The sequence below is a fragment of the Chiloscyllium plagiosum genome, unplaced genomic scaffold (assembly GCF_037043375.1).
Source record: "Chiloscyllium plagiosum isolate Xiang-an unplaced genomic scaffold, Cpla_swu_hap1 HiC_scaffold_13, whole genome shotgun sequence".
NCBI lineage: Eukaryota > Metazoa > Chordata > Chondrichthyes > Orectolobiformes > Hemiscylliidae > Chiloscyllium > Chiloscyllium plagiosum.
This window is the reverse complement of record NW_028270151.1, coordinates 41,979,633-42,004,061: the sequence shown is the minus strand read 5'-3', so window position 1 is coordinate 42,004,061 and position 24,429 is coordinate 41,979,633. Positions and strand designations below refer to the sequence as shown.

Genomic DNA, 24,429 nt, shown 5'->3' with positions numbered 1-24,429 from the left:
AATAGTTAGAGATGAAGCATATTTTCCCAAAATCTTATAGTGCTAATATCATTCAATTTTCAAAGGTATTTAAAGATTTCTATTCATTTATTTTGTAGCTTTAAGATATTAATGTGCTCCATAGAAAATTAAATACTTACGGTACTTTATTTATGGAACATCCCATCACCACATTCTTGTTTTGGTATTGTGGTAGGCTTGCAACATATGGCCTTCCCTCAATTTTATGCAACATAAACTGACTTAAAAATAGCACTGAAGTATTAGAAAATATCTAATTGTACCAGCCAGAAACATCACACCACTGCTCCACAGCAAAAACAAAAGAAGAAAAAAAATTGGTAATGAAGGGAACGAAGAAATTCTCACCATCCCCAAGAAACAATATAACATTTTTTGCTCTGTGTTTGACTGGTTGGAGTTCCAAAGCAATCTTCAGTGTTTCTTTAGCCTTCGCATTCCAGAACGCCGGGGCCTCTTCTTCTTCTACAATATCAAAAATGATTGTTTAGAAGTTTCAGTTTTGACTTTCATTATCACTAAGTATGCAAAATGCAAGTGCTTAATTTGTCAATAAATCAACAGTGTACTTTAAAATATCTTAATACTACAATCCTAATTTTGCTGGAACGTCAATATCACTTATAAAAATGAAAGTTATGATTAATTAATGACATTTATGCTGCATCTACCCAGTCTCAGCAAATTGTAAATAATCACAATTTGAAGCTTAATTCAACCTAAGGTCTCTATGGTATCAATGCAAGTAACACAAGTCTGCAGTGTATCAAAACCTTTCCTGCATGGGAATAGCCGTTTTAACCAAAACAGCGCAGTCTGCAACAAGGCCTGTAGAGGGAGCTGTTATATTGGGATACCTATTTTACTCTAACACAACCTTGTAATGCTGGACCAACTATTTCTCTATATCAACTAATCCAACCTGCCTCAGCATTTGTTTCTTTCTCTCCTGAGTATCCGGCTTTGGAAGGTGCACCACAATTTGCTGTGGCTGCCTATCTACTTATTCTTTTATATATCCTGCAAACTTGGGAAAGATTATTTGATTATTAATCCAAAACACAAACAGTTCTTTATTGTTGTTCATGGCTCAATTTAGAAACTGAATGATAAATACCTAAGAAGCCTCAGATTCGATCCTGAATCTATGCTGAGTTGGTCAGAAGGGAGGGAGAAGGTGTATTTGTGTTTGCTCACAAGTGCTTAACCAGCGTTCCTCACCCTATTGGTCTCACGTGCAGATATTTAGTTAGGTTAAGATGTGATATCCTTCGGAACCTGCTGTGTAACATCAGAAATAAGAAATGGCTTGGTCAAGGCAATTAGTGTCTATGGGAGTACACCCTTCAAAGATTCTACCCCATTACCAAAAGGAAATTTGTAAGACTTCCCTCTTCTGGAAGTTAAAAATCACAAAACACTAGGTTATAATCCAACAGGTTTAATTGGAAGTACACTAGCTTTCGGAGCGACGCTCCTTCATCAGGTGATAGTGGAGGGCTCAATCCTAACAGAATTTATAGCAAAGATTTACAGTGTGATGTAACTGAAATTATACATTGAAAAATTGTCTGTTAAGCCTTTCATCTGTTAGAATACAGTGATAGTTTCACTTCTTTCGTGTGCAAGAAAGAAGTGAAACTCTCACTGTATTCTAACAGATGAAAGGCTTAACAGACAATCAATTTTTCAATGTATAATTTCAGTTACATCACATCAAATTTTTGCTATAAATTCTGTGTTAGGATTGAGCCATCCACTATCACCTGATGAAGGAGCGTCGCTCCGAAAGCTAGTGTGCTTCCAATTAAACCTGTTGGATTATAACCTGGTGTGGTGTGATTTTTAACTTTGTACACCCCAGTCCAACACCGGCATCTCCGAATCATCTTTTCTGGAAGCTGAGTCCAATATTTATGCTTCAGTTTCCAAGAGATTTCAACTTTGAGCAGCAGCTGCCATTTTAATTCTTTAAGATTTTATTTAAGAAACTTCCTGTGACAGGAAAACAACATTTTAAAATTAATTATTAGTCTGAAAACGTGTTTATTAAAAACTTATTTGTTTATATATGGGGCAGCACGGTGGCACAGTGGTTAGCACTGCTGCCTCACAGCGCCAGAAATCTGGGTTCAATTCCCACCTCAGGCAACTGTCTATGTGGAGTTTACACATTCTCCCCATGTCTGCGTGGGTTTCCTCTGGGTGCTCCAGTTTCCCCCCACAGTCCAAAAATGTGCAGGTTAGGTGAATTGGCCATGCTAAATTGCCTATGGTGTTAGGTGAAGGAGTAAATGTAGGGGAATGGGTCTGGGTGGGTTGCTCTTTGGAGGGTCGGTGTGGACTTGTTGGGCCGAAGGGCCTGTTTCCACACTGTAAGTAATCTAATCATTTTAGTTCCTATGTTAGATATATATATATCCAAAATGAATTTAGTTTCCATAACTAAAATGTCCATTGCCCCAAATCAATCACTGATTGCACTAGCAAATACACAGAAATAATCTGTGCACTTGGTTCTGGTAAAATATTTATTTTCTGATCCAACTGTGTCCTAATTTAATAATATTCCCAGTATGCTGAAGTTCTATCATATTAGCCAAAAGCAGCAGAAACCTTTCCAAATTGTTACCATCTGTTAGCGATGGGATGTCAGACTGGGTATGTGTGTTTGTATAATACAGTTTATCTGTCAGCAAATGGTGTTCTTATAATTTGCAGCTGCTTAAGCAGCAAAATCTGAACAAAAAGAATTAGGACTACTCACTAACAGGACAAAACAGAATTGTACTTCTGGATTGACTTTGCAGAGATCATCTGACAATTGACTGATCTTGAAGGACTTTTTACAAAGAATGTCAGATGACGTTCACAAAAATAATAGGTAAAGCATCACATCTAAAAAAAATGAAACCCTTCCCAATTCTTTTGGCATCTTTAGGTCAAGCAATGATTACAGTCAAGAAAATAAATAGTTGGATAAACCGTTATAGATCTTCACAGTTCTAATGTGCTAAACATCCCTGAGATGGCTCTCCGTCTGATTTTACACTCAGCATTTGACAATTATGATCAGGAAATGCATGAAGAACCTGGTGTTGTTCTATCTTTTTGCAAGTAGTTTTATACTTTCTCAACTGTCAATCTCCGAACATCAATCTTTCCCTGTCAATTACTTCTTGAGATGCTCATGATGGGAAGAATGAGATAGGGATAAGTGTGGCTGAGAGGTTCCAAGCATTACATTCTTACTTTCTTCTAATGTAGTGGGGGACACAGCATAAAACCTATTTTGGTAAATTTTGTGTTCCTTAATGTATGCAAGTGAACAAATGTTTTAGATGCTAAGGACAGAACTTTTCTGCAGAATTCAAGACTCCACTATCAGACTCAAAGTGGGGGCAAGGGAAGGGCAGTCAGAAGTCAGACTGTGTGGAAAATAATCTATTACTTATGATTTTCAAATTTGGCTGATCAGTTGCCTGAGCATAGGCAGTCCAATTAAGAACAGAAGGCAGGGTCTCAAAGCTGGGAACCAATAGCTTGAACACAGCATTTGGATGCCATGATGGCAGGTAGGAGTCTTCAAAAGGAAGATAACCTTTCTCAAATTTTTACAAATTGGAAATGAAAAAGAAATCATAGTGTTTTGACCATCTCTGTTTTGCAGAATAAGGGAAAGGGGAATGTAGCAGTTACTGCTGAACCTTGGTAGGAAAGGAAGGCTGTGGTCTGTTGTTGGGAGGCCACTTATAGGCAGCTAAACTCTGCCTCAGTGGGGACCTGGAGGCTGAAAATCATTCAGGCCTCACTAGGTCTTAAATCAGTTCAATTGGTCATTCTTCATTGAGGGAATGCAGTTGGAGACCAGCACATTGGTCATTGGCACGATTTTTAGTGACATTTGACCTCTGTACCCAGCATCATATGGCTTAGAATTCTTGCTCCAAGTAGCTGGCTTAAGCATTCCCAATGTCAACTAGCTTCCTGTACTTTGTACTGTAGAATCATCTTCAAAAGCATTGCTTCATGTAGCATTCCAACATGTTGCAAACATCTATTGACTTTTCTGAAAGACATGACCTTTTTTGGGAAAAGTGGCATGCATTTGTTGGTCATTATGAACTGATTTTTATTCAAAAACTAATCCTTATAGAGTACTAATGTTAGCAAAGGACATTTTCTATTTTGTCAGTCATAAAGATTAACAAACAAAATTCAGCATTTGTTTAACAATAAAGAATGACAGTGTTTGACTGAACACAAAAACACAGTTTTGCCTCAACAAATTTTGGAGTTTGTTCATTCCTCATTTTACAAACACTGAAAGATAAATCATTCAAGTCAAATGATGCAATAGTTTGAATAAGGCTCTGGAAAGGCAATAGATTGACACTGTGGGTTACTCATGAGAGAAGGAAAACATTCAGTTGAAAGAGATTGGATTTGGGAAGATGATGCCTTCAAACTTGGTGAGACTTAGCTGGAGGAAATTGCATCCAGCTTTTATTTACTTAAAATAATTTGATCTCAAATACCGAAAAGGAAAGAAGGGATAATTAAACAGTGAATAAAATATTTACATGGCATGCGACTAGGTCCCAATTAGCTTATTACTATAATCCTCTTTTTTATTTATTCATTTGAGGTGTGGGCATGGCTGTTGCCTATCCTGAATTGCCCATAAGAAGGTGGTGGTGAGCTGCTCTCTTAAACTGCTGCAGTCCATTTGCTGTAGGTACATCCATAATGTTGGTCGAGTGGGAATGCCCCCTGACACTAAAGGAATGGCACTATATTTCCAAGTCAGGATGGTGGTGAGTGGCTTAGCGGGCTACTTGCAGGTTGTTGAGCTCCTGTTACGTTTGTCCTTCCAGATGGTAATGGTTGTGGGTTTGGCAGGTGCTGTCTAAGTAGCTTTAGTGAATTTTTGCAGTGCACTTGTTGATAACATACCCCTGCTACTAATGAGCATCAGAGTGAAGGGAGTGAATGTTCATGGATATGATGCTAATCAAGCAGGACATTTTATGCCTAGGATGATGTCAAGCTTCTTGGGTGTTGATGAAGCTGTCCCCATCCAGGCGAGTAGGGACTATTCCATCACTCTGTCGGCTTGTGCCTTGTAGATGGTGGACAGGTTTTGGGAAGTCAGGAGAAAGGTTACTTGCTGCAGGATTCCTAACCTCTAATCTCCTCTTGTAGTCGCAGTAATTACATGGTGAGACCAGTTCAGTTTCTGGTCAATTGTAATGCCCCAGGGTGTTGATATTGGGGATTCAGTTTTGGTAATGCCATTGAATGTCAAGGGGCAGTGGTTTGATTGTCTCTCATTTGAGGTGGTCATTACCTGACATTTGTGTGGCACAAATGTTGTTTGTAACTTGTCAGCCCAAACCTGGATATTGTGCAGGCCTTGCGCATTTCAGCTGCTTTGGTATCTGAGGAGTCACAAATGGTGCTGAACTTTGTGCGGTCATCAGTGAACATTCCCTCTTCTGACTTTATGGTGGAATGAATGAACTTTACATGAAAAGATTTACCTTACAGATATTCTATTATTTTCTTAAAAAGATGTATCAAGGTATTGGACACACAAGATATTTTCAATGAGGTATGGATAAGTGTCACAATATATGGAGTAATCTGGAAGATTTTATAGAGATGGATTTGGTGTTCTCTCACGAAAAATAAATTTTAAAATTGTTGAAGAAATCTGGCATTTTCCATGGTTTTCACATCAAAGCACAAAGTGACCTGGCTTGCCTGTGTAATCATGTGACCCTTCCATCTGTTATAAGTGTTTCAATTTGTTTTTGTGGCAGCTGTTAAACAAACTACTGAAACATGCAATCAGAAGTATGAAGCTGAGATTTAATGAACTTTCAGAGCTAGAAGAGAATCAACTACGATAAAGAGACAGCGGGGAGGAATTAAAACCACAGTTTGTAACTTTGAGTCAGAATTGTTGTGCATTTTCCATTCCATGCTGCTGTGAAAATGAAAGGAGATGTGAGACAAAATTAGAATTTGTTCCAGTCCCAGTGGCAAATCTGAGAAATGAGGGTTACAGAATTAAATAAAAAGAATGAGCAATTTAGAACAGTAACTCTGTAATCAGTGCTGGGGAAAGAATATGCCAAATTGTACTGTTTCCCAGGTTGAACTGATAAGCAGTGAAGCCAGTCTGGAGAAACTCTTAATGCTTTGAAGATCCATTTTGAGCCTTATATTAACCTTATTTCTGAAAGGTATTTGTTCAACAAGAGCACAGGGGAGAGAGCTGGAGACATTGATACATCTAACTAAAGCCTGAGAGTCTGGTCAACTGAAAAGTGATCTCATCAGAGACAGGATTGTCTTAGATGTAAGATATATCACTGTGAACACATGTCTGTTGAAAGAGGAGAAACCTACTCTCAAGAAAGTTATTAATGTGTGCAAAAGTTCTGAGTTTGGCAATTATCATCTGGAGTTTTTAATGGGAGAAGAGACAAGTGCTTTTTTTTTACATTAATGATATAGATGAAGGTATTAAAAGTAATATTAGCAAATTTGCTGATGACACAAAGCTGGGTGGCAGGGTGAAACGTGAGGAGGATGTTAGGAGAATACAGGGTGACCTGGACAGGCTAGGTGAGTGGATGGATGCATGGCAGATGCAGTTTAATGTTTCTAAATGTGTGGTTATCCACTTTGGTGGCAAGAACAGGAAGGCAGATTACTACCTAAATGGAGTCAAGTTAGGTAAAGGGGCAGTAAAACGAGATCTAGGTGTTCTTGTACATCAGTCAATGAAAGCAAGCATGCAGGTACAGCAGGCAGTGAAGAAAGCTAATAGCATGCTGTCCTTCATAACAAGAGGAATTGAGTATAGAAGCAAAGAGGTCCTTCTGCAGCTGTAGAGGACCCTGGTGAGACCACACCTGGAATATTGTGTGCAGTTTTGGTCTCCAAATCTGAGGAAAGACATTCTGGCTATTCAGGGAGTGCAGCATAGGTTCACGAGGTCAATTCCCGGAATGGTGGGACGATCTTACGCTGAAAGATTGGAGCGACTGGGCTGATACACGCTTGAGTTTAGAAGGCTGAGAGGGGATCTGATTGAGACGAATAAGATTATTAAAAGGATTGGACACTCTGGAGGCAGGAAGCATGTTTCCGCTGATGGGTGAGTCCCGAACCAGAGGACACAGTTTAAAAATAAGGGGTAGGCCATTGAGAACAGAGTTGAGGAGAAACTTCTTCATCCAGGGATTGGTGGGTGTATGGAATGCTCTGCCCCAGAAAGCTGTGGAGGCCAAGTCTCTGGACACTTTCAAGAAAGAATTGGATAGAGGTCTTAAGGATAGTGGAATCAAGGGTTATGGGGATAAGGCAGGAACAGGATACTGATTGAGGATGATCAGCCATGATCATAATGAATGGTGGTGCTGGCTCGAAGGGCAGAATGGCCTACTCCTGCACCTATTGTCTATTGCTAAGAGGCATTCCATGTTGAACAAGAAAAACATATTGGAAGAAAGGAAGAAATGTTTTCAGAAAGGTCAGCATAAAGATAATGACTAGAGGACAGGATGTACATATCAAGAGGGCATTACGAAAAAGAAAAAGTTGCATGTCCAGCATGGTGAAAGCACTATGAATCACTCTATACCATACAACACATTGACACTGTGGTGTGACGATACAATGGCTTTACGAGGTATATTTTGTCCTTTTTTTGTATGAAGAAAGGTTAAAATAGAAGAAATAAGCTGTCTGTTCAGAGCCAATGAAATCCTTAAAAGGCCTTGGGGTTTTTTTTAAAAGTTGGAACAGTTAATTGGCAGTAGTTAATATATACATAATTCTGTTAAGAATTTTGATAGAGTTACATTTAAGCCAATTCTTTTCTTTTTCTTTTTATTTTGTCTGTACTTTAACTGCAGTGTAAAACTGAAGTCTGTTTTGCTTAAAGCCGAGTAATTTGACCAATGAAATTGAATCTGGATCTAGGCTATCTACTTAATATATTTTGAGGGAGTTTGGTCTGGTCCATAACAAACTGGGGTCTTGTCTGGGATCAAAATCTCTGATTCCAGGTTGGCTTTAGGATTATTGGACTCAAAGGCAGTGAGTGGTGAGTGTTGGTGTTGCCTTTTTGAGTGTTGCATTCGGTTAGGGTGTGCCTTGTGTAGTAATGGCTGTTCCAGTCATTAAGAATTTCCTGGGGATGGAAGAAGTCACTTCAGGAGTTTTACAGAAAGTGAACCAGGTAACCCTTTTGGAATTGGAAGACCAGCTGGTGTTGGCCTTTATCCGTGTGAAAAGTGAAGGCAATTGCAGTAATAGTTCGACATTTGTGATTGCCAGAAATGGCACTGGAATCATTGGAAATAGCCAAACTTCAAATGCCAATGAACATGAAAAGGAAATGAAACAATTTGAATTACGATTGAAAGCAGAGGAAAAGCAGAAAGAGACAATAGCTTTAGCACAGGAAAAAAGAAAAGGAAAGGAAAGTGAGGCCCTTACGGAAGAAGGGGAGAAAGAGGGAATTTTTGAACTGCAGAGGTTGGAACTGAAAATTCCAAGTTGACTTAAAATGGCAGAGGTAGAGGGGAAGGGTAGGAGTAGTGATGAGGACAGCGATGGACAGCACTCTTCATAGTCAAAGTCCTGGTGGGGATTTGTTTAAATATGTCCAAGTGTTGCCGAGGTTCAATGAGAAAGATGCAAAAGCCTTTCTCCTTTCATTTTAGAAAGCGACTAAACAAATGAAATAACTGGTGACCATGTGGGTATTGTTGATCGAAACAAAATTGGTGTGTAGAACTAGTGAAGTATTTGCATCACTACCAGAAAAGGTACTTGGTGAATATGATGAAGTGAAAAAAACCATCTTACGTGCGTATGAGTTAGTACCAGAAGCTACAATACTACAATGTTCTGGGAATCCAAGGAGGGAACCTGGTCAAACATATATGGAGTTTGAAATGATCAAACAAAGTAATTTTGATAGATGGATAAGGGCATTTAAAATAGATCAAACATCTGATACTCTTAGAAAGATAATTAGTTTGGAGGAGTTAAAACATTCACTTCCTGAAGTAGTGAGAACTCATGTGGAAGAGCAGAGAGTTAAGACTGCAAGATTCGCAGTGAAAATGGCAGATGATTACAAGTTGGTTCATGAGTAAATGTTTGGCTTTCAATGTCAATTTCAATCTGTGAGGGATAGAAATTGAGAAAAGAAAAATCCTCAGGTGGTAAGGGAAAAGGATATCTCATTAAAGATAGTAAAGACAGTTTACCACAAGATTAAAAAGGAAATCCATGAGGGGAAAGGGAAAGTAAAAAAGCTCAGACATTTTCATTTTGATTAGGCCACATGAAGTCATAGTGTTGGTGGTTTAGAAAAAGCACTGGGAAGGTGGATATTGAAAAATAGGACAAACCAATGAGTTTTTTGAATTGGTAAAGGAAAGCACAGTGAAGCTAAAAAGCTGCAAAAGAACGTACCACCCGGTCAGGGATTGGTTGAGAAGAAACTGCCAGATCTCTTTAAAGAATTTACTTAGTCATAGTCATAGAGATGTACAGCATGGAAACAGACCCTTCAGTCCAACCCGTCCATGCCGACCAGATATCCCAACCCAATCTAGTCCCACCTGCCAGCACCCGGCCCATATCCCTCCAAACCCTTCCTATTCATATACCCATCCAATTGCCTCTTAAACGTTGCAATTGTACCAGCCTCCACCACATCCTCTGGCAGCTCATTCCATGCACGTACCACCTTCTGCGTGAAAAAGTTGCCTCTTAGGTCTTTTTTATATCTTTCCCCTCTCACCCTAAATCTATGCCCTCCAGTTCTGGACTAAGCCATGTTGACTATCCCGAATCAGTCCTTGCCTTCCCAAATACATGTACATCCTGTCCCTCAGGATTCCCTCCAACAACTTGCCCACCAACGAGGTCAGGCTCACCGGTCTATAGTACCCTGGCTGGTCTTTACCGCCCTTCTTAAACAGTGGCACCACATTTGCCAACCTCCAGTCTTCCGGCACCTCACCTGTGACTATCGATGATACAAATATCTCAGCAAGAGGCCCAGCAATCACTTATCTAGCTTCCCACAGAGTTCTCAGGTACACCTGATCGGGTCCTGGGGATTTATCCACCTTTAACCATTTCAAGACATTTTGCAAGATGTCACCATCTATTTCCCTACAGTCTATAACTTCCATATCCTTTTCCACAATAAATACTGATGCAAAATATTCATTTAGTACATCTCCCCCATTTTCTGTGGCTCCACACAAAGGCCGTCTTGCTGATCTTTGAGGGGCACTATTGTCTCCCTAGTTACCCTTTTGTCCTTAATATATTTGTAAAACCCCTTTGGATTCTCCTTAATTCTATTTGCCAAAGCTATCTCATGTCCCCATTTTGCCCTCCTGATTTCCCTCTTAAGTATACTCCTACTTTCTTTATACTCTTCTAAGGATTCACTCGATCTATCCTGTCTATACCTAACATTTGCTTCCTTCTTTTTCTTAACCAAATCCTCAATTTCTTTAGTCATCCAGCATTCCCTATACCTACCAGCCTTCCCTTTCACCCTGACAGGAATATACTTTCTTTAGATTCTTGTTATCTCATGTCTGAAGACTTCTCATTTTCCAGCCATCCCTTTTACCTGCGAACATCTGCCTCCAATCAGCTTTTGAAAGTTCTTGCCTAATACCATCAAAATTAGCCTTTCACCAATTTAGAACTTCAACTTGTAGACCTGGTCTATCCTTTTCCATCACTATTTTAACATGAATAGAATTGTGGTCGCTGACCCCAAAGTGCTCCCCCATTGACATCTCAGTCACCTGCCCTGCCTTATTTCCCAAGAGTAGGTCAAGTTTTGCACCTTCTCTAGTAGGTACATCCACATACTGAATCAGAAAATTGCCTTGTACAGACTTAAGAAATTCCTCTCCATCTAAACCTTTAACACTATGACAGTCCCAGTCTATGTTTGGAAAGTTAAAATCCCCTACCATAACTACCCTATTATTCTTACAGATAGCTGAGATCTCCTTACAAGTTTGTTTCTCAATTTCCCTCTGACTATTGGGGGGTCTATAATACAATCCCAATAAGGTGATCATCCCTTTCTTATTTCTCAGTTCCACCCAAATAACTTCCCTGGATGTATTTCCAGGAATATCCTCCCTCAGCACAGCTATAATGCTATCCCTTATCAAAAATGCCACTCCCCCTCCTCTCTTGCCTCCCTTTCTATCCTTCCTGTAGCATTTGTATCCTGGAACATTAAGCTGCCAGTCCTGACCATCCCTGAGCCATGTTTCCATAATTGCTATGATATTCCAGTCCCATGTTCCTAACCATGCCCTGAGTTCATCTGCCTTCCCTGTTAGGCCCCTTGCATTGAAATAAATGCAGTTTAATTTATTAGTCCTACCTTGTCCCTGCCTGCCCTGACAGTTTGACTCACTTCTGTTCTCAGCTGTACCCGTCTCAGATCGATCTCTTTCCTCACTATCTCCCTGGGTCCCCCCCCCCCACCCGACCTTACTAGTTTAAATCCTCCCAAGCAGTTCTAGCAAATTTCCCTGCCAGTATATTAGTCCCCTTCCAATTTAGGTGCAATCCGTCCTTCTTGTACAGGTCACTTCTACCCCAAAAGAGATTCCAATGATCCAAAAGTGTGAATCCTTCTCCCATACACCAGCTCCTCAGCCATGCATTCACCTGCTCTATCCTCCTATCCTATTCCTGCCCTCACTAGCCCGTAGCACTGGGAGTAATCCAGATATTACTACCCTCGAGGACCTCCTTTTTAAATTTCTGCCTAACTCTCTGTAATCTCCCTTCAGAATCTCAACCTTTTCCCTTCCAATGTCGTTGGTTCCAATGTGGACAATGACCTCCTGCTGGCCCCTCTCCCCTGTGAGAACATTCTGCACCCTCTCTGAGACATCCTTGATCCTGGCACCAGGGAAACAACACACCATTCTGCTTTTTCTCTGCTGGCCACAGAAACGTCTGTCTGTACCTCTGACTACAGAATCCCCTAACACAACTGATCTCTTGGAAGCCGTTACATTAGAGTCAGTCTCAAGACAGAATCTTGGCTGTTCGTGCTACGTTCCCCTGAGAATCCGTCACCCCCTACATTGACCTCTTTCCACCTATCACACTTCCAACGCCCCTCCTCCAAGTCCCTCCTCCCTACCTTTTATCTTCTCCTGCTGAACACTCTCTGCTCATTCCTGAAGAAGGGCCTGTGCCCGAAACGTCAAATCTCCTGTTCCCTGGATGCTGCCTGACCTGCTGTGCTGTTCCAGCAATAAAGTTTCAACTTAAAACAACAATTAACCTCTCTGATTCTGTGCTGTGAACTTCACCCAACAATTCCTCTAAGATTAGTTGTGAATTTCACTGTTTGTTAATTTTCCCAGATGCACTCCGATGTCCAGCAATACACGAATTCAAACAGCAAAGGCGGTAACTGTGCAGGTTCTCTCTCTCTCTCCTGCAATGACCTCACCATGTGCTTCCTTTGTCTGCTCTTCTCCCTTTTAAACTGCTGTTGTTTTGACTTTTTCTCCAAAGTTCCAAAACAATGCAACAGCATATAAAACAGTAATTGCTGCTCCTGGAATTTGAGGAAATCACCACCAACACCTAAAATATCTCAAAGAAAGGAACAGCTCTTATAGCCAGAAATTTTTCCTGTCCTCCATCTTGGATTACTCTTGGATGGGTAAGGTTTATTCTTGTACACTAGGAAGAGTAGGTTAAAAAAAAGTAAGATTTTAAGCGTTCCAGGAAGTTAATCTTTGATGGTGAGAGGTGAGAAGAAAAGTATTTAAAAAGGAATATTGGCAGAAAAAAGTGGCAATGTGTGGAATTTATCACGAGAAGAGCAATGCTCCATTATATCAAGTAAGGTTGGAGAGTCTGAGGAAAAATGGTGAAGCGGTTGTTGGAGTAATAGAGAAATTCTTGGTTCTAGAAATAGAGTTTATCCTTGGTAATGATATAGCTGGATCACACTGCAAGTGATGCCTACTGTGGTCAAAAAGCCAGTGAAAATATATCCTGGAATGTTTTCCGACTGTGTGGCAACAAGGTCACAAAGCCACGGGTCGAAACAGGAAGTGAAATCAAAGATTAAAGACAAGGAAGGTAAAGTTCAATTATCAGAAACTAGTTCTTCAAGTAGCTGATAAAAAAACAAGACTGGATATTTTTAGTTCAGAGAAATTAACTGAATTACAACAAACAGATGAAAAACTAAGGTAGACAATGAGGAGGCTGAAAGAACACAGTAAGCCAGGCAGCATCAAGAGATGGAGAAGTCGATGTTTTGGGTGTAACCTTTCTTCAGGACTGGGGAAGCAGAGAAAATTTGTCAAAATGGGCATTCCCTCATAGTGGAACAAACTTGGCTAGAGACAAAAAAAAACCTGCAGATGTTGGAATCCATAAGGGCTTGCTTTGGCAACTGCTCTGCCTAAGTCTGGAAGAAACTATAAACAGTTGTGCACACAGCCCAGACCATCACGGAAGCCAGTCTCCCATTCATGGACTCTATTTACACAGCTCATTGCCACGGAAAGGTAGTGCTCTCCTACAAGCTCTTCCATTAGGCAGAAGATATAGAAGCTTGAACACACCCACCAGCAGGTTCAGGAACAGCACCTTCCCAACTGTTATTAGACTGATGACTGGACTCTCTAACTTCAAATAATGCTGATCTTGCTAATGTTGATCTTATGTAGCGTACACGCCGTGCAATGTAACCTGTATGCCTCTGCCTACGTGTTTTTTCACCCTATGATCTGCATGTCCTTGCTTACGATGATCTGCCTGTACTGCTTGTAAACAAAGCTTTTCACTGTACTTAAGTACACATGACAATAAATAAATAAAATAAAATACTTCACATGGGACAATATATGGGAGCAAGCTGGGAAGTGCTATGATGCAGACATCGGAAGTACTGATCCAATTAAGCAGCATCCTCCAAGTTCAAAAAGTGATTGAATGCATGCTCAGAGATGATATAATCAAAGTGAGTTGTAGCAAATAGAGTTCATTCATGGTATATCTGCCAAAACCAGATGGTACCCAATGATTATGTGTGGACTGTCACAATGTCAATGCAGTTACAAAATCTGATTCATATCCTATTCCACCTTTGGAAGACTGCAATGAGAATGTGGGACAAGCAACTTCCATTTCAAAGTTGGACTTTCTCAAAAGGTACTGACAGATACCTTTATCCAAAAGAGCAAAGGAAATTTTGGCTTCTTTTTATGTCAAATGGACTGTACCAGTTTAAAATCATGCCATTTGATATGAAAAATGTACCAGCCACATTTAAAAAACTAAACAAAAAATCATTTTGGAATTACCCAATTGTTTGGTGTACATTGACGATCTGGTAATTTTTAGTCACATGTGGAAGGAATGTTTGGAGCATCTATTGGAGTCACAGAGTCATAGAGATGTACAGCATGGAAACAGACCCTTCAGTCCAGCCCGTCCATGCCGACCAGATATCCCAACCCAATCTAGTCCCACCTGCCAGCACCTGGCCCATATCCCTCCAAACCCTTCCTATTCATATACCCATCCAGATGCCTTTTAAATGTTACAATTGTACTAGCCTCCACAACTTCCTCTGGCAGCTCATTCCATACACGTACCACCCTCTGCGTGAAAGAGTTGTCTCTTAGGTCTCTTTTATATCTTTCCCCTCTCACCCTAAACCTATGCCCTCTGGTTCTGGACTCCCCCACCTCAGGGAAAAGACTTTGTCTATTTATCCTATCCATGCCCCTCATGATTTTGTAAACCTCTATAAGGCCACCCCTCAGCCTCTGATGCTCCAAGGAAAACAGCCTAATCAAACTCTTCCTATAGGGCAAATCCTTCAACCCTGGCAACATCCTTGTAAATCTTTTCTGAACCCTTTCAAGTTTCACAACATCTTTCCGATAGGAAGGAAACCAGAATTGCACACAATATTCCAACCAATATTGGTCAAGCCTAACCAAGTCCTGTACAGCCGCAACATGACCTCCCAACTCCTGTATTCAATACTCTGACCAATAAAGGAAAGCATACCAAACGTCATCTTCACTATCCTATCTACCTGCGACTCTACTTTCAAGGAGCTATGAACCTGCACTCCAAGGTCTCTTTGTTCAGCAACACTCTCTAGGATCTTACCATTAAGTGTATAAGTCTTGCTAAGATTTGCTTCCCCAAAATGCAGCACCTCGCAATTATCTAGATTAAACTCCATCTGCCACCCCTCAGCCCATTGGATCACCTGATCAAGAGCCCGTTGTAATCTGAGATAACCTTCTTCGCTATCCACTGCACCTCCAATTTTGGTGTCATCTGCAAACTTACTAATTATATCTCTTATGCTCACATCCAAATCATACATATATAAAATGAAAAGTAGTGGACCCAGCACTGATCCTTGTGCCACTCCATTGGTCACAGGCCTCCAGTCTGAAAAACAACCCTCCACACTACCCTCTATCTTTGAGCCAGTTCTATATACAAATGGCTAGTTAGATTAGATTAGATTACTTACAGTCTGGAAACAAGTCCACACCAACCTGCCGAAGCGCAACCCACTCAGACCCATTCCCCTACATTTACCCCTTCACCTAACACTACGGGCAATTTAGCATGGCCAATTCACCTAACCTACACATTTTTTGATTGTGGGAGTCTCCCTGTATTCCATGAGAACTAACCTTGCCAACCAGTCTCCAATGGGGAACCTTGTCAAATGCCCTACTGAAGTCCATATAGATCACGTCCCAAGGAAAAGGCATGTTGACTATCCCTAATCAGTCCTTGCCTTTCCAAATACATGTACAGCCTGTCCCTCAGGATTCCCTCCAACAACCTGTCCTCCAACAACAATTAGAATTGTTTGATTGACTTTGGGAGGCAGGGTTGGTGATAAACCTGGCTAAGTCTGAGTTTGCAAATGCCCAAGTCATATTTCTGAGCCATGTCATTGAACATGGACAAGTGGTCCCATGGGATATGAAAGCAAAGGTTATTGCGGAGTTTCCCATACCATTGATAAAAGTAGAAGTACTACAGTTACTGGGACTGAATGATTTTTATCAGAGGTTTATACAGAATTTTAGCAGTGTGGCTACTCCTGGCTGACTTGTAAAAGAAGTGCAGAAAATTTCAGTGAACAGAAGAATGTCATAAGGCATTTGAGAGCCTGAATTCTGTACATTGCTAGCTATGCCTAATAATGCAAAACCATTCAAGGTGGCTATTGACGCAAGTGATGGGGATATTGGTGCTGTACTGTTGTAAGAAGATAGAAAGACTTATTGGGTATTTTTCCAGAAATATTCACAATTAACACTCGACTCTGATCTCCAGCATCTGCAGTTCTCATTTTCTCCCAGCAATATTCAAAGCACCCCAACAAAACTGGAATCAACAGGGATTGGAAGAAAACTCTTCACTGGTTTGAGTCAAATCTAGAACAAAGAAAAATGGTTGTAGTATTTGGTGGGTAATCATCTCAGCTACAGGACATAATTGCAGGAGATCTTCAGGGTAGTGTTCTCCGCCCAACCATCTTCAGCTGTTTCATCACTGAGCTTCCCTCCATCGTAAGATCAGAATTGGGATATTTGCTGATAATTGCCCAACATTCAGCATCATCTGTGACTTTTCAGATGTTGAAACAATCTATGATATATGTCGTAAGACCTGTACAACACCCAGGTTTTCACTTAAGATCTGGACAACATTCAGGGTTGGACTGATAAGTTGTAAGTAACATTAGTGTCTAATAAATGCCAGACAATGATCATTACCAGGAGAAAGTGAAGACTGCAGATGCTGGAGATCAGATTCGAGAGTGTGTTGCTGGAAAAGCACAGCAGGTCAGGCAGCATCCAAGGAGCAGGAGAATTGACGTTTCGGGCATAAGCCCTTCTTCAGGAATGAGGAGGGTGTGCCAAGCAGGCTAAGATAAAAGGTAGGGAGGAGGGACTTGGGGAGGGGCTTTGGGAATGCGATAGGTGGAAGGAGGTTAAGGTGAGGGTGATAGGCCGGAGAGGGGGTGGGGGCGGAGAGGTCGGGAAGAAGATTGCAGGTCAAGACGTCAGTGCTGATCCGAGGGTTGGGACTGAGATAAGGTGGGGGGAGGGGAAATGAGGAAGCTGGAGAAATCTGCATTCATCCCTTGTGGTTGGAGGGTTCCTAGGCGGAAGATGAGGCGCTCTTCCTCCAGGCGTCGTGTTGCCATGGTCTGGCGATGGAGGAGGCCAAGGACCTGCATGTCCTTGGTGGAGTGGGAGGGGGAGTTAAAGTGTTCAGCCACAGGACGGTTGGGTTGGTTGGTGCGGGTGTCCCAGAGGTGTTCTCTGAAACGTTCCGCAAGTAGGTGGCCTGTCTCCCCAATGTAGAGGAGGCCATATCGGGTGCAGCAGATGCAGTAAATGGTGTGTGTGGAGGTGCAAGTGAATTTGTGATGGATATGGAAGAATCCCTTGGGGCCTTGGAGGGAAGTAAGGGGGGAGGTGTGGGCGCTAGTTTTGCATTTTTTGCGGTTGCAGGGGAAGGTGCCGGGAGTGGAGGTTGGATTGGTGGGGGGTGTGGACCTGACGAGGGAGTCACAGAGGGAGTAGTCTTTCCGGAACGCTGATAGGGGAGGGGTTGGAAATATATCCTTGATGATGGGATTTGTTCGGAGGTGGCAGAAATGACGAAGGATGATACAATGTATCATCAACTTCCCCTTTTTCTCTTTTTCTCTCTTTTTCATCTTCCGCCTAGGAACCCTCCAACCACAAGGGATGAATGCAGATTTCTCCAGCTTCCTCATTCCCCATCTCCCCACCTTATGTCAGTCCCAACCCTCGGACTCAGCACTGTCTTCTTGACCTGCAATCTTCTTCTCGACCTCTCCGCCCCCACCTCCTCTCCGGCCTATCACCCTCACCTTAACCTCCTTCTACCTATCGCATTCCCAACGCCCCTCCCCCAAGTCCCTCCTCCCTACCTTTTATCTTAGCCTGCGTGGCACACCTTCCTCATTCCTGAAGAAGGGCTTATGCCCGAAATGATCAGTACCATCACTGAAACCCACAGTCAAAAGTCTATGGGTTCCCATTGATCAGAAATTGAATTGGTTCAGCCACATAAACACTTCAGCTGCAAAAGCAGCTCAGAGACTAGGAGAATTTCAGTGAGGAACTCATCCCCTGAGTTCCCAAAGCCTGTCCACCGTCTAAAAGGCACAAGTCAGGAGTATGGGGAAATGCTCCCTATTGCCTGGATGAGTGCCACTCAAAAAGCTTGACACCATTCAAGACAAACCAGCCTGTTTGATTGGCATCAAGCAACATTCACCTTCTATCTCGCTGACAAATAATGGCAGCACTGTATACCATCTACACCACACAATGTAGTAACTCATTAAGGCTCCTCTGACAGTATTGTGACTCTACCACCAAAGAGAACAATGGCAATGGATGCATGGGAACCCCTCCAAGCCACATACTATCCTAACTTGGAACTATATCACTGTTCCCTCACTATCGCTTGGTCAAAATCCTGGATCTACCCTCCTAACAATATTGTAAGTATCCCTTTACCTCAAGGACTGCTGCTGCCCTAGAAAAATGGTGCACTGAGAACAACCTAGCTCTCAATGCTGGCAAAACCAAGGAACTCATTATTGACTTTCGGCGGGGTGTTACTCATGCCCCCCCTACACATTAACAGCACAGAGGTGGAATGAGTGGCAAGTGGCAAGCTCCTGGGGATGATCATCCACAACAAGCTTTCTTGGACTCTTCATGTGGATGCACTGGTTACAAAGGCCCAACAACGTCTCTTCTTCCTCAGACAGGTGAGGAAATCTGGCATGACGGTGAATACCCTTGCCAACTTTTATAGGTGCACCATCAAGAGCATTCTGTCTGGATGTATCACTACCTGGTATGGCACCTGTACCATTCAAGATCAGAGGTGGTTACATTGAGTGGTGAACCGCCGGACAATCACAAAGGCCAACATCCCATCTATAGAATCCATCTACTGGGACCAATGTCAAGGAAAGGCCTCCAGCATTCTCAAAGATCCATCCCATCCTGGCAATGTTTTTCTACAATCTTTACCATCAGGGAGAAGGTACAGAAGCCTGAACACACGCACTAGCCGGTTTCGAAACAGTTTCTACCCTGCTGTTAGAATACACACAATGGGCTAACAAAACTCTTAACATTCACATGTACCTGTGTTTTTGTTTTTGCAGCTGTTTACCTATTATTTACTTATCAATGCTATGTGATCTGCCTGTATTGCTCGCACGACAAAGCTTTTCACTGTGCCTTGGTACATGTGACAATAAATTCAATCAATTCAATTCAACTTTAGCAAGTTGTGATGAGCAATAAATGTGAGCTGATCTAGGAAAGCTAACCTCCCATGAATGAATAAAAAAAGCATCATGAATGACAAATGTCATTAAACACTTAATGGTGCTTCATGCTACATCATGTGCTCCACAGATCTTTGCAAAGTAGTTCAAGATGGCTCCCTAAAAGTGAAGCCCTGGAAGGTAAAACTGGAGTATGGGACAGATGATATTCAGGCTAAGAGGACAAATGAATGGACAGCCCAAAGCAAAGGGGAGAATGGAGATCCAAATTTCCTGGATAATTGGGTAAAATTCACTAATCTCAGCTGAGGCAAGTCTAACACATGGAATGGTAATGCTTTAAGTGCCAGAAGAGATTTGCAGCATTTTGCAGGCCCCTTAGCCATTGACTGTTGAACAGATCCTAAAAGATCACCAAGATATTCTTACAGTCTTGAATATGGTCCTGGTAAATATAATCTCAAAGTATTTGAGAGTGTGGGACTAGTTCGCAATCTGCTAAACAGAGTTCAGTATGTTTCAATACATACTGAAAGACCCAAAATAGAGAAATCAGTGCCCCTAATGAGACAGAACAGCCTAAAAAATGAAAAGAAAGAAAAGGAAACAGAGAAATCATCTGAGGAGCTGCCAGCTGATAATGAAGTTAATATCAAACAGACAGTTATCACAGAACAGCAGAAGAAATATTGTAAAAGCATATAATAAGAAGAAAAAGCGACAAATGAAGATGTTTGAAGTCAGATCCTAGGACATATACAGCAGCAAAAGGACTTTAACTGGATCCTGTTGTAGTGAGAGCTATCGCAGTGACCAATCATTATGAAAGCACTTTGTTGGATTTGTGAACGATGGAGCAAAGTTCATGCTCAGAGATATCAGAGTGTGAATATCTTTGCAGGTTCACAGCTAAGGATGTGCTGCAGTATTTAGGCACAAAACAAGAAACAGTTTTCACTTGAATTAAAAGATAGGAAGGACTTCTCAACATGCCATGGAAGTCATCAATCCAGCTGGGACACTGAATCTGAAAGTGAGGCATCTTGTTTTGATCAAGCACTCACCACATGTACATCATTCCCAAGGAAAGGAACATCTCCATAGGAATGAGCAGATACCAGTCAAACTGAGAACAACTCACACATTAGTCTTTAAAAAAACGTGAATGATTTCGAGATGATGAACGTAATACATGAACAGAGACTGATTGAGTTGGGCTAGAAATATCACAGTTTTGTTCATGAGTGCTAATTTTTCTTTGATGGCCATATGTATTGGGCAACTTATAATTGCAAACGATATAGATGCAAATTATTTTTAATGGAGATGGATGTTTGGAGAAATGCATTTATACATAGTAAATAGCTGGCTTTCTTTAATCTTGCAACCTGTACCCCTGTTGTAACTGCTTTCATTTTAGTTTGTGGCAACCACTAAACACATTACTTCAAATGTTGACATATATAACTTTTTTAGAATGAGCTTTTATTATTTTTAATACCACAGCTATGGTCAGCATGGGGTAAAGTTTCAAAAGTGGAAGCAGTTGAGTATTCTAGTCATTTGATTAAGCTCCAAGTGGTTTAGAGGGAAATGCCTCAACATTTTTTTAAAATCAATTTGTTTATGAATTGCAGATATATCTAGTTTGTGGCCAATTCTTCATTTTTACAGCGCTTTTGTACTCAAGTGCATAATATGAAAATAATTTTGCAATGATATTGAAGTTTTATATATGCACTTTGTATATGCCAATTGCTTTAGTGTTGCCTCCCCCACACCCCAACCAAAAGTAAAATCGTCAAAAGCCTTCAGAGCCACATCACCATAAGGGGCAGAGAGCTTTGGAAATTGTGGTGTACTGGTGTAAAGCAGCACCAGAAGTTCATAAATGAAGAGTTGCAAAATCAGCCTCTCTGTCATTATCCGATGGGTTGTAATATTACAATAGCCAGATTCCAACAGATCAGATATGAAGAAAAAAAATCAATGTTTATCAACATTATTAAGTGAAAAGCAATGAAAACATTTTTTTTCAGATGTGAGTATAGTAAACAATATCAAAATACATTACTTTTTTACCTGGGATAACAGCACTGGATCGACACACGATATTAAATAATAGTAGAGCAATCACTGGAAAGGTGGAAATCTTCATCTTGCTGTATTCCTATGCAATTTCCTTCTTGAATAGAGCCATTTATACAGGTGCAGATTTTCTTGCACATGTGCAGCTGTGGACTTATATCACTTACCCTTTGTACTACGGTAAAAGTCCAGATGCATTTACATTCTGTGTTTATGGCAACAGATAGAGAGAGACTACTTTATCACAGTTTCCACATTTATATCACAATAAAAATGCATATATTTTCTGCCTCGATCATTCTTTTACTGCTGAAATTGAAGTTCTACATGTTTCGGTAGATTCTTCACAAATCGACAGCAAGATAATTGATAAGGAGAGAACATCAAATTTTGTTGAAAACTTAAGAGCGTCATTTCGTCATGCATGGCTAGAAATCACTATAATTAGGAAAGTTTTCATTGGTTCTTCATCTCTTTCACATTGATACATTAGATTGCAAGCTCACTAAGATTGGTAAGAATTGAATTAAGTAATCACTAGATGTAACTACATATTTTGTTTTATGAAGAATCAGTGGAGTCACTAGAGGAGTCAAAATCAGGTGAAACTATTGATGAAAGGCAGGGTCAATTCCATGCAGTAGACCACATTTGAGAGTTGTCGGCTTTGGGTTAGACAACTTTATCCAATTGCAAGGCTTTTGTACTTGATTATCTCTGTCTTAATGTTTATGTTAAAATGTGAAGGCATGTCTCAATTACCTGCTACCCAACTTCAGCGCTCATAGAGACAGACGAGTGAAAATTCCATGTTGCAACAGAACCTCACATTTCCCTTTTGTATGCCACACTAATGCTGTTCTATGAATCCTGAATTGTGCCTCACCTTAAGTTTCCATTGCTCTTGTAAGGAAATTCAGTCAATCCTTTGTTATTTTTGTATAGGATTGGAATTTTTTGACCTCTTTGTGGATGTTTTGAAGGCAAGTGGTGGTGATAAATCAGGCCGAATTCTATTGACATGGATTTCACACTAGATTCAGGCTTATAATAGCAGTGGATGGTAGGTCAAGTAAAAAGACACAAGAGGCAATTAATAGGTAGTCAACATGATTAAAGTAGCTATTGGCTGATATTTTAAAAATTCAATACAATTTTCTAAAAAGCGTCTCCAGATTTTGGAGGAGCAGTGTCACTGAAGACTGGGCCTCTTGAGACAGACCAACACAGAGCTCTGTACCTTGATGGTAGAAGTTTTGAGCCTCAGTGGGTTTGGTGGTGACCCAGACCATGTAGCTAATATATCAAAATGGCAGGACATTGGTGAGGCAGGAGTACAATCACAGAATTTTGCAGTAAAGAGGAAGCATTCAGGTGCCTGCTGGTAATTAGGTTAATTGTAAGGAGAGGGAGAAGAGAGAGGTTGAGGTGGGGTCATTAGGGAATGTGTCTGAGTGAGTGGACCTTCAGGCTGGCAGTATTCACTTGTTTATTTCAAAGGTTGGGGAAAGAAGGATAACCTAAGATGACAGAGGTGCATCACCAGATATCTGAACGGCAACAACTCCAGAGCCACCTGCATGGTAGCTTGGGGTGGGGATGTGGTAGAATGTCACAGAGGGAACCATGGGCAGGTACTAACACAGATACAAGATGCACTTAGTGAGACAGAAGATGAGCTACCTCCAGGTATTGGAGTAAGTGTCACTGAAGACTGCCACAGATCTTTGTCCCAGTGGGGCGGACAATTGAATTCCACTGGGGAATGGTCACCCAAGGCAAGTTTTGGTAAAGATTGTCATGACCCTTAACTTGCACCTTCAGCTCATTGTAGGCATTCCCTTTAAAAAAATAATTCATGGCATGTGGATATGGCTGGTTAGGCCAGCATTTATAGTGGTGACTGATGTCCCTTTTAGGAGGGATAGATAGTGTGTTATCACACTGATCCAGATAGTTTCATAGAGACAAATGGATTTCAGGGCCTGTTCTGGGACCACCACACCAAAATGTAAAGAGTGATAGGCAGCATGCACGTAACTATCAAAGCTCTCACAAAGCATTCAGTATCAAGATTAAAGAACAGTACAGCACCTGATGCTTTTCTAAACTAAAAATCGTTTGCCTCTATGCTGTCTGCATCCCTCTGTTCCCTGCTTCTATTGTGTTTTCTCAATTTTATTTTGTGTGGGCCACCCCAGTGCTTCAGTGGAGGCCATCTTACGACTGCATTGGTATCCAACTTCGAGTTGTCTGAAGTCTGGTGGGCTATGGTGCAGTTGAAGTCACCTTCTTGAACTTCAGAGCAACTTGAGGGACTGATAAACGAGCTAAAAAGCCACTCTCCGGATGTCTCCAGATGCAGAAGGCATCCTTTGTCCAGCATCTTGTACCTCCCTGTGATCCTGTAAAAGGTCTGGTTCTGGGGGAGATTCCACATGTCCCATCTCCACCTCTTGACTTGCCTTTGTCACCCTGAACTTATGGACAAAAAAAATGGCATGTTGTTCTGCTCTTGCCTTTATCTGTCTACACTGCTGTTTCATCATCTGCCTTGAGATCGTCTTGAAATTTAACGCAGTTTCCATTACTAGAGGATGTCACTGGTCTGAGCTTTTTCATTTGCATTCGTGTCCTCTTTATTCACAGGAAAAAGAATGAAGAATATCCGTTTTTCCAAGAACAGGCACCAAACCTCAACAGGGTGCCCCTTAGCTGCTGATTTTGCCACATCCTCACACTTAACAATATTCTGGCACCCTAAGAGAACTGTGGCATGATTTTCGCCTTGGCAGAATAGAGGTCACTGTCCCAGTTGTGGTTCTGCAGTCAGGTTCTCTGGATGACCCTGTGACTGCTGACCT

At 41.2% G+C, this 24,429-nt stretch overlaps 1 protein-coding gene across 1 annotated transcript in view; it reads right to left on the bottom strand.

Annotated features, from left to right (window-relative positions):
* Positions 1-21,712, bottom strand: part of LOC122555968 (intestinal-type alkaline phosphatase 1-like) — a 44,925-nt gene extending 23,213 nt beyond the window's left edge. Inside the window, exons 1-2 of the mRNA XM_043702287.2 lie at positions 21,560-21,712; positions 370-486 (exon numbers count right to left, since the gene is read on the bottom strand). Of these exons, the coding sequence (XP_043558222.1) occupies positions 370-486; positions 21,560-21,635 (193 nt within the window). The 5' untranslated portion in view covers positions 21,636-21,712. The remainder of the gene's footprint in view (positions 1-369; positions 487-21,559) is intronic.
* Between the last annotated feature and the right edge of the window lie 2,717 nt (positions 21,713-24,429).